Source organism: Neoarius graeffei, chromosome 4 (genome assembly GCF_027579695.1).
Source record: "Neoarius graeffei isolate fNeoGra1 chromosome 4, fNeoGra1.pri, whole genome shotgun sequence".
Classification (NCBI taxonomy): domain Eukaryota; kingdom Metazoa; phylum Chordata; class Actinopteri; order Siluriformes; family Ariidae; genus Neoarius; species Neoarius graeffei.
In genome coordinates, this window is record NC_083572.1 from 753,616 (window position 1) to 765,121 (window position 11,506).

General features: G+C 42.5%; 1 protein-coding gene across 1 annotated transcript; it reads right to left on the reverse strand.

Moving 5' to 3' along the window:
* Window positions 1-1,925: 1,925 nt before the first annotated feature.
* LOC132884236 (uncharacterized) lies at window positions 1,926-6,534 on the reverse strand. Its single transcript, XM_060918054.1, has 5 exons — window positions 6,354-6,534; window positions 4,751-5,476; window positions 3,999-4,418; window positions 3,376-3,471; window positions 1,926-3,173 (listed from the first exon to the last, which is right to left on the reverse strand). Exons 1-5 carry the CDS (start codon window positions 6,429-6,431, stop codon window positions 2,100-2,102), a joined length of 2,394 nt encoding a protein of 797 aa, XP_060774037.1. The 5' UTR covers window positions 6,432-6,534; the 3' UTR covers window positions 1,926-2,099.
* Between the last annotated feature and the right edge of the window lie 4,972 nt (window positions 6,535-11,506).

Sequence of the window (11,506 nt, forward strand, 5' to 3'; positions counted from 1 at the left end):
TACTTGCCGATAAACACGGCTTTCATATTAGTGAGAGACATCTGAAGCAACTCCTTAACGAACGAGGACACTTTCGGAGGAAAACGTTCTGTGAGTTGGCGGTCCTGGTTGAATTCATTAGCAACCAACTACGATCATCTGGACAGCTTCATGGTTACCGCTGGATGTTTGCTAAATGCAGAGAACATGGACTACGAGTGAGGAAAGAAGACGTGCGCTTGGTGTTGAAGGAGCTTGATCTGAGAGGAGTGTCAAGGCAGACAAGACGTCTCAGACGACGGAGCTACTTTTCAAAAGGGCCAAACTTCATTTGGCATATTGACTCTTATGATAAACTGAAACCATATGGCATATGCGTCCATGGATGTATTGATGGTTTTTCAAGGAAAATAGTGTGGCTTAATGCCTACACAACAAGTAATGACCCAAAGTTAATCGGAGGTTATTACATCAAAGTAGTGCAGCGTTTAAGGGGCTGCCCTCGAATTGTCAGAGGCGATCTTGGTACTGAAAATGTCCACGTCAAAGACTTCCAGCGTTTCCTCGTCCCCACACCCCCAGAGAGCATTGACAGTTACTTGGAAGGAGCCAGCACCGCCAATCAAAGGATTGAATATTGGTGGGGTTTTCTTCGCAGCCAGTGCGTGGAGTTCTGGTTATCCTTGTTCGCCGACCTCAGAGATAACGGCTTCTTTGATGGTGGGTTTCTGGATAAAAGCCTCCTGCAGTTCTGTTGCATGGGACTCATCCAGGTGAGTTTATCAATTGTAATGTTTTCATGTATGTGTACCTGTGTATATGAGACCGAGAAGGGGGACAGAGAGGATGAAAGGTGGAGAGACACAGGGAAAGGGGGAAAGGAGAGGAAAAGATAGAAAGGGGAGAGTGAGAGAAGGTGTGTGTGTGTGTGTGTGGTGGGCATGATTTAAGTTGACATGCATGTGCATCCCTCCTAATTACATTTGTGTATTATTTTTAACAGGATGAGTTGGATGACACTGCACAGGTGTGGAACGCACACACCATCAGGCCCTCGAAGAACACAAACGTCCCCAGTGGTCGGCCTAATGTCATGTATGCCATGCCTGAACTTTACAGGACAAGAGACTTCCTTTCCCCAGTTGAAAATGAAGATATTCAATTGTGCAAAAGCCAGTGCGTCTTTCGCCAGACATCCATGTGATTTGGATGTATATGAACTGTGCAATATCTTTTTGGCTGAGAGCCATCTGAATCTACCAGCAGATCCATATCAGGCTGTGAACCTGTACATGCGCTTAAGAGAGGCCATCAATGCATCTCTGTCACTGTAAGTCCTGAGTTGTGTCCTGTAGAAGCCAGAGTTGAGCTTTTCCTTGCTATCACCATGCTACAATTTCATTGTGTTCTATTGTCATTTTAAATAATTTCAACTTTTTTCTTGAAACGTGTTTGGCTTGACGTATGGGTCACAGTACACAATTGATCTTCACCCGGTGTTGCTTTAGAGATAAAGCAAATCAAATCAGTGTCAAATTTTGAAGTACTACTAAAAGTCCATGTATATAATGAAGCTAATGTCAGTATTGTATTGTATGAATTTTAACTCTACAATTAAAATGTCTAATCTCTAAAGGTGAATATTCTGTTTTCTCAACGTTTTATGATAGGATAACATCTTTGGCTTTTGAACTGCTGGTCATGAAAAGCACTATTGTTTTTAAAAACACTTCTTTGTAAACTTGCTGTCTTGGTTACTAATTCATCTGAAACTGGCCTAGAAATCTGAAATCAGACAACCGACATGTTTAATAACAATGTTTTTAATAACATTTCTGCAGATTTTCCAGAGTAATCAAACTGGTATGACACTAATACAATTAAGATGCACATTTTAAAATTAAATTAAGACAAAGAAATTAAGACAAATAAAATAGAATTGCACATTCCCCTACACACAGTAAAGTGCATCAAATGTTTAGATGTGAAAACAAGAACTTGATCAAGAACATGATCAGCCATATAACAGAGGCCTGTTCCTATGAGGCCTGATCAGGAGTGCCCTCTCAGGCAAAAGAGTGTCGCAGGACTGGGTGTCGATCAGGACTGCCCTCTCAGGTTCAGAGGATGTCCATTTGAAAGTAGTTACTGGACAGGATGTTGTCAAATTCTGTACGAAATTCAGGGTAAGAGCTGTACGTGCAGGGTACTTCAAGGGTGGCACCACAGGTATGAGCAACAGGCCTTCTGTTGAGTCCAGTTTCAGCATTAAAGCATACCATGATTTTGTCAACACACATGACAGATGAACCAGTGCAGAAACGCAGGATTTTTTCAGCTTTAGTTTGGTCAGCATTTTTTATGTAACGTTGGAGATGGTTAAAGGTTGCCTGCTCTCTCTGTGACAGCACCATGTTTGTTGTTTCCAAAAGCTGCGACACTTTTGCCTGTGGCCTTCTTTGCCTCATACAGAGACAATACACTTCCTTTGTCTGACAGTTTATGCTGCAAAACTCCATGGGTGTGGAGAAGCAATCGATTATGTATTTTGGCTCTTGTAGAATAGCCTTGTGAGCCATTGTTTCTATGGCAGTTTGCATTCTGTTCTTTGGAGGTAGGAAATGGGAACCCATCCTCGTAAAGAGGTCAAGCAAATCCTCTTCATCACTTTCCTCCATTGTCCCCTGGAGAGCCTTCTCAACAGCTGATCTCTCAACAGGAGGAAGGAAATTGAAAAATGACATCATCAGGACGTCTACATCAACTGAGTCAATGCCATGAATACAGGCTAAAATGAAAGCCTTTGAGAGCTTCACGGGCATGACACCGTGGTCTAATAACCCTTTCACCCAGATCCGCCCAACCGCTTGCCATTCAGCCTCACAGAAGTCTGGCCTCAGCCTCGGCACTCGCTCCGTTTCCCCTTCACACTGTTCAAGAAATTGTTCCCAGAATGCAGTGTAAACCTCCCTTGACACTCCAGCATCATCAATAGCGTTTTCATTTACAAAGTACATCTTAAGAGTCAAATACATTATGCTACTGTCCATAAATACAGACAAAAGATCTTCAACAACTTTAATCCTACGAATTGACATACGCCGCGTGTTCTCCGGATTCCCTGGGTTGTCAGGTGAGGTTGATAGCGAAGGCTGGCTGCTTGGATCTTGTGGTAAAAGAGTCGGTCCACTGTGCTGTGAGAAGAACAAAACATCCACAAAACTAGTGTTTAATCAATGAAGCAAGGGTGAAAATATTCTAACTTTTAGTAGTAGTAGTATCAATATGACCATCACAGTTACTGACCCATCAGAGCTACTCCAGAGCCTCACAGACATTACAGAAATGTTTTTAAAAGCTGATTCCTAGAGTATCAGATCAGTATCAGCATCTTACCTGTGCAGTTTGCACTGCCTCCCCATCTATGGACTCCAGAGCTAGTGTAGGCAGGTCATTAGATGAAGGCAATGGGAGTCCATTCATCTCAGTACTCTGAAGAATGAATAAAATACAATGTATAAATGACAGGAGACACGTTGACCCTAAAGTCTGTGATGTGATTGCAGACTGGAATTTATAAAAGTCTTTCCAAATTAGCTGTCTACGTCAGAGGATAGTCATAAAAAATCCACAGATTTTCAGAAATGGGGGGAAAAAAGCAAACCTCTAAAATTCCCAAAACAGAAAAACATCATTAAGTCACAAAATGCTTATTTGAGCTGCTGCCCAATCCCAGGAATCAATTCAAAGGGACTTTGATGACTTTTCAGTTTTTAAGACACGCTGTGCATGACATAGTACTATACATTAGAAAGACAAGTTCAGGAAAATTTTTTGATATAGAAATTTGATATAAAAATGGAGAATCAATCTGAGCAAATATGCCTGCCTTAAGAGTGTTAAATGATATATATTAGTAGTAGCATGATCTATTCATTAGTCTGCCAGTACAATAATGTGATAAAATAAGTCTATTTCTATACCGCAAAATGTTCCTAATCTCATCACAGAATTATTACCTGTGTGATATCCTCACTGTTGATGTAGTGCAATGTGATTACAACTGTCTCATCTCCATCTGCTCTGCTGTTATCTTCTGGATCCCATAGGACTGTATCTGCATCATCTGCTACCGGTTCCTCATCAAAATTAACTTGACGGATGTGCTCAGGCTCTGTTTGTAGGGAGACATTAGGAGCTGCTCCAGTGAGGTCAACAATATCAGTGGAGTCATTGAAATCATTAGAAGGTTGGAGATTATTCCAGTGCACTTCCAAATCATGATTATTTGCATTGGTGTCCTGCCACTGTCCAGTGTGAATGGTTTCAATGTCTTTTGGGGTTGAACGAAAGGGTTGTGATGTTCTTGGGCCTTGTGCTGTCACAGTCTCAGACATTGCTTTTCGTTTGGGTCTTTGTTGCAACTGGAAATGGAGATTCTGCAATAAATAAAAGACACATTTTCACAGTTATTGTCAGCAGTAATTAAAAATCATGGAATAGAGAAACATTTAAGATCAAATGGTGTGCAAAAAATGCATATGGCTCAAAGAAGCTAAAACCTATTAAAACTATTAAACCCTATTTCTTACTGGTAAGAAAATAAGTGTTTCCCATTGTTGGCATCTCATTCTGTGTTTTATGAAATACATAAGCATTATCTTTGAATGAAGGTACTACCCGAAGTTTAATCTTCAAGCAAAATCTCTTTCAATTTGTCATAACTTGCTGTTGTTACATTATAACAAATGTTATTCCTACTGCCACAGACCTGTTGGCTTATGTCACTGTCAGATGAGTGTCCATGATCCAGTGGATCTGTAATGGAGTCATGTACATCAAGGTGAGATCCATCCTTGGTCAACTGTGAACCTGCTCCCTCAGGGATGCTGACAGATGAAGCTTCACAGTAATCCTCTTCAGTTGAAGACTGATCTGGTGAAGGTCCTTCCTCTTTAGTGCAAATGTAAAATCTAAGCAGCTTCAGTTTTGTTTGTTCGTACAGTCTGCCAACTGTGTCATCTAAAGGAATCTGCTTTCTTTTAACATCACAGACCTCAAAGGTAAAGTCATCAGTATGCCCTTTGGTTGAGGGCCCATTTGGGAAAAACAGCTCCTTTCCTAGCTCCAAAATCTGAGCAACAGTTGATGTTTTTTCTACAGATACATGTCTTGTTCCTCCACCATTGTTGGTTCTCACTTGATGATATTCATTTTTATCAAAGTGAAGCCATCCAATTTCAATCTTCCTAGAAGACTTTTCTGCTGAGAGGTTTCTCTGTCTTGACATACCCTCTCCTGGGTTTTGCAAACCTTTTCTCCTTGAGCTCATTTTCCGAGTTTCTATTTTATCTCTTATTCTTTGTATAAGAGTCTCTTTATCAGGGCTGGACATTGTTTGCTTGCAGAAGGAAAGGACAGATACTCGGTCACCATATGAACTGATGTATTTGGCCATTTGCTCATCAGTCATAATAGAAATGACTGCTTTGTCCACCTGCAAACAGAAAATATTAGGTTAAATACTTGAAATGCTTACTTGAACATAAATTAGAAGTGTAAAGGCAATGGGAAAGGGCAGAGAACTGGTTTACTTTACACAAAATTATATTAATTTCTTCTGTAGAACAGATATAAAATTAGTCTATAACAGATATAATATTTGTCTTTTAAATTAAATAGGTTCAGCTCAATAGTAAATGAACAGTGACAGCGGAACTGTTCTATTCATATGAATACTTCAGTAAAAAACAATTCAGTGATCTGTTGACTGATTTAACTGCCTCCCTGATATTTTGTAGGTTTTTTTTTTTTACATTTGTTTAGGACTCACCAAAGTTATGGTGTTAATAAACCAGTAACAAACCTCAGTCACATAATAAATCAGAGATTTATTATGTGTTTTATAATCAGTGTTAATAAACCAGTAACAAACGGACGTCTAAATGTGTTTTCTGCTCACTGCTTACGTTTTAGTGCGATGTTCAACTCAAGCCTACCTCTTAACGCCATTTGAGCCGTCACACTGTCACACTACGCACAATACTTTCTTAGTATTTGCAGCCACTGCAATCCTCGGCACGGGATATTTGAGCCTTTCAAAAGTATGGTTTCGTGCTTCGTATTCAACGACTGTAGCCTCTGTGTAGCTTCTCGTGTGTTTCCTGCCCTAGCATTATGTCACAGATATGTCCACTTTTGTGGCGTGAGAAGAACAACTTAATATACGGCAAAATGATAAGATAATATACTGTATTAGCTAATGGCATAATTCATGTGGAGCACTAACATTACAGCAAACTATTATTGCTAACTCCGTTTTCCTCCAAGTTAGTTTCTAGCGTTATTTGTGACTGAATTAATTCTTTGCCCACCTTGTCTCTTGTCATGCGGATGATGTCTGCTTGAGGGATCCCTCTTGACCGCAGAAACTGCTCCAAATCCTCCTCCATAACTCGTTGGTCTTCCTGACATCCTGTTGATTCCCAAATGACCGGGCTACCACCACCAGTCCATAAGCCGTTAAGATTTTGCGAGATCTCGCAAAAAGTTTTCCGAGATCTCGCAAAAGCACATAGTTTTGGGGTTTTTTTACTTATTTTTTTTTAATTCCATGTCCCTTTAGTGTCCTCGTTCGTTAAGGAGTTGCTTCAGATGTCTCTCACTAATATGAAAGCCGTGTTTATTGGCAAGTACTGATTTTATGTCTTTATATTTGAGGCCAATCTCAAAATAAAACTCCATGCAGGTCTCCCACGGGTGAACGCTCTCCATTATTGTTTACAATCTGACCAGCCAGCGGAAATAAATCAGGCTGACCCGGAAGTACGTCAGCTTAACTTTTGCGAGATCTCGCAAAAAGTTTTGCGAGATCTCGCAAAAGTACATAGGCTTTTTTTTACTGTGATTTTTTTTTATTCCATGTCCCTTTAGGGGCTCCATACAATACCTGTATACAGCGCTGAAATAAACGTTTTGCAATGAATAAGAAGTGTTTTGAGTTAACAGCATATTTTTAACACTAGAAGGCCCAAAGTGCAGACTTTAGTCTGCAATGAAATCCCCCCCCAAATTTGTGAATAAGTCTAACGTACCATTACCTGCCTCCCATTGTTGTGTAAAGAAGCCTAATTATTGTGTTACCTGAGAAATAGCCTCTTTGTTTCTAACCCTAACCAGACTTTTGGCCCTTTTCCACTACCCTTTTTCAGCTCACTTCAGCTCGCTTCAGCTCACTTCAGCCCGACACGGCTCGCGTTTCGACTACCAAAAACCAGCACGACTCAGCTCGCTTCGGCCCTGCTTAACCCCTAAAACTCGCACGGTTTTGGAGTGGGGCTGAAGCGAGCCAAAGCGAGCCGAGTGAGGCTGGGGGCGTGAGCAGACACTCCCCTGCGCGCTGATTGGTGAGGAGGAGTGTCCTCACATGCCCACACACGCCCCGCGAGCACGCTGGGATCTGTAAACACCGTAAACCCGGAAGAAGGAGAATTATGAATTACGAGAATTTCTGAAGCCTTATGCGCCTCGCCTCATCTATACGCTCTTGCCAGTATCTGTTGGCGTTGTCGGTGACAACAAGCCACAGCACCAAGACCAGCAACACTAACGACTCCATGTCCTCCATGTTTATTGTTTACTCTCCGGGTTGTGAGACTACCGCTTCAAAGCTCACTGATGTCACTGTTTGCGCTGCTTAACGACATCACCTGACGTCCACCCACTTTCGCTAACTCCACCCAATGTGTCCACCCACTTCCAGCCAGCACGGTTCAGCGCGGTTGTAGTCGAAATGCAACTCCAACAGCCCCGCTCAGCTCGACTCAGCACGGCACGGCTCAGCCCGACTCAGCCGCGTTGGTAGTGGAAAAGCGGCATTTGTCACAACCAAGGCAACCAAGGATCAGTTCTAACCCTAACCCCAAATCCTGGCTCTAACCCCAACCTGAGCTCACCCCTAACCCAACCCCTAGCCCAAAACCTAGCCTCAAATAATAATGGAATAATAATCCAAATATAACATGGGGGTGCTGACCAGGCACTTGTGGAGCATTGAGGATGGAGCTTGGGAAGGACAGTGCACCCTGCAATAATAACAGAAGCACTAAACTTTGTGTACGCTGCCACAAATACACCTGTGGCAAATGTACCATAGGAAAGACTCACCATGGGAATGTGGAAACTACTAGATGGGACAACTCTATGCTACATTTCTGTGCTTTGTATAGCCTCCATGTGTAGTGAGTCTGCTTTTCTTAGTGTGAAATAAATGTTTATTTTCTTCCTGAAGTTATACCGTCTGTAGTTTTTCCAAGCTGAAATTGTGTTTTTTGGGGCACTCAGTCCTCTGTCCTCTGACATTGTAAGCTTGGCAGAGTAAATTGTCACTGAAATTAGGGTGTAACCTAAAACCAAATTACCATTCATGAATAGCAACCTCAGTGGGGGTGGAGTGGCTGTTCACAATACAATGGAGACAGTTAGCACCTTGAGAGGAATACACAATTTTTGCAGAGAGGAGGGGGCATGCAGCAGAAGTGGGCCTTTTCACATACGGTAACACATTATCAACAAAGAAAGAAAAAACACAATGCCAAGGATCAGGAAAAGAACCACAGCGCTGTGATTAGTTGGGCTATCAATGACTGACAGAGCCCCGGCACGTAACTAAGGCTACGTTTACATTACGTCGAATCAGCGGATCATCAGATTAATGTTCTTAAAATGATTCGCGTTTACACTAAAACCGTTAGCCGTGCACACAGCAACACCAATACGCGGATACGCTCGGCTCCGCAGGCATCCTGCGCTCCAAATCACTCCGCCCTGAACAGCGAGTGCCCTCTGGAGGGTGCGCACTCCGGCCCTGCGCAGCTCACACAGCGCGCGAGTGAAGTGAACAAGCCACGATTCAGGACTGAGCCGCTGTGTGTGAGATCCCAGCGCAGATCACTTACTACTTGCAAGTGGAAGGATGGCAAGCCTAAAGACAATCATAACTACACAATGGGCAGTATTTGCATCAGTATTTGCAGTATTTTCATACTTTTATACTCTTTAATGAAAGGTGATACAAGGCGGAAGTCTGCGCCGTTTTTCAGCAGTCGCGTCACATGACCAACGCCAGCGAATCAGGAAGGTGGATGTCACAGTGACGTTGTCCAATGAGACGCCAGCTAGAGCTCAGCACAGCGTATTCGCGTATTCTCAATGTTTACACAGCACCGGAGCTGATACGATCTAGATTGAATACGTGGACGCTGGCGGATTCCCGTTTCCCCGCTTTTTCAGGGGGGTTAATGTAAACGGACAGTGCATCCGCGAAGAAAACGAGACAGATACGGTCTAGTGTAAACGTAGCCTAAGCATTATAAAGTTAAAAAATATTATTTTTATTGAAAAAACAAGAATGTAATGATTTCCAAAATTTCTAAAATGATTTTACCTAACGCAATTTTCTGCTTTAATCCACATTTGCTGGTGTTGAGCGTTTTGGGGTTTTTTTTTGCTTCTCAAAATCATCTCATCACACATCACTCGCTGCTGTGTGCGAGCTTCCCTGCCCCCTATTTGTTGAAAATCTTCTGTAGATGTCGGGGTTTTATATTGATTTATTATTATTATAATTGTTAATAATTAAACGTGATAAATCTGGTTATTAGGAACAAAGGAGGGCATAGTGGGAAATGATACGGTAACTGTCTCTTGTCGGTTCAAATATGATACTGTTTTGTGATTACACTGTACCGGTTAATAAAAATAGACAAATGGCATGAACCTCTCTACTGTCTAAAGAAAGGGCCTGGCCGAGTCATTGCGTATTACTGAAAAAAAGAAAGAACGAATGATACACGGGTCCGTGTATCATCCAATCATTCAAGTATTCCATTCAATCTGGAAAACGAAAAACAAAAAAAACACTCAATATTTCGTTTTCCTGTTTTTCTGTATGACCAAAAAATGAGGGATTGGTGTTTGTTTTCCTTTTTCCAACTCAAAACAGAACAAATAATAAACAGGGAAACCAAAACGAAATAATAACTCTAATTTACGATTATTGATTTTCTCTATTCCCCACGCTACATTAGCCTTCCCATGATCCTCAGCGACAGTCCATCATCATCTCTGCGTCTATGAAACAGAAAACTTGCATGTGCATGTATATATCAAGTAATTTATTCATACATCCTATTCATTTAATATATTAAGCTGTTAATGCTAAGCTGATGATCTCTTAATTATTATTATCTCAATATAATAGTAATCTGTACTCGAGTTGAGGGGGGATGGGGGGGGGATGCCATCCCCCCTGGAATAAAAAATGGTCAAAATCATCCCCCCTCTAAAACGGGCATCCCCCCCTCCCTTCCCTTGAGCAATTTTATCAATAAATGTGGACATTACTTCTATTTAACATTGGAATTAGAAATGCCATTCCACGTAGCTTTGCTGAAACTGAGCATACAGTAAAGGCCCGGTCACACAGCGCTTTACGGCTTTATCACGGCCAAAACCCGTCCAAAAGTGCTCTCCCGTGAAGCAGACGATGTTGTTCGTGTTGATGTCGAAGTTAAGACGTGTTACAGTCGATATACAGACGTGACAGGACGCAGGGGAAAATCGGAACGGCGTCGGACGCGGCAAAAAGTTTTGGACTGCTCAAAACTTTAGACCGCGGACAACCACGGCCGGCACACGTGGTAAAGACGTGCAACACAGGTGAAAAACACGTGATAATCAGTGTCCCGGCCGTTATTAAAACTTGGGGAGACGTGGTAAGACGCGAAAGTTTGGCGGTCTATCACGGGCAGAGCACGGTCATCGGACGGGTGTTACGCGTTGGTATCACGGGATATAGCGTGTGTTTAGCGGCTTATCACTGAGAAATGGATTTTTCCGCGTACATAGCACTGTCTAAGCCCGTTAAACGACGTCTCAAACAAGTTCTAAATTCGATTGATCACTGTCTAATCACTTCTGCATCACTTCTGATTTGCGGCATGTATAAATACCGTAATTTTCTGAGACCTCGGCACTTGCAGTCTAGATGTCAAGGGGTGAACATGAACCCTCAACGCTGTGATGTCCTCATCTTAATGCTCCAACACCAACAGAACCAACTGATACAGGCTCAACATATCCTTGCTGAGAGAAGAAGAAGAAGGAGGAGGAGGAGGAGGGTGGTACGGAACATCTGGGTGCGTGACTGGATTGCGAGGAGACCTCAGCTTGGGCTTTACGACCGTCTCATGGTCGAGCTGCGTAACGAAGATCCAAGAGCCTTTCAGAACTTTATGAGGATGCCTCCTGCGATGTACGATGAAATTGTGCAGAGACTGACACCAGCCCTTACCAAGGAGACCACCAACTGGAGAGCACCCCTTGAACCAGGCCTGAAGATTGCTATCACCCTGAGGCACCTTGCTTCTGGCTCCAAGTACCGTGAGATGGAATATGCCTGGAGGGTCCCCCACAACACCATAAGTCTATTGGTGCGTGAAGTCTGTGAGGTCATCATCCACGAGTA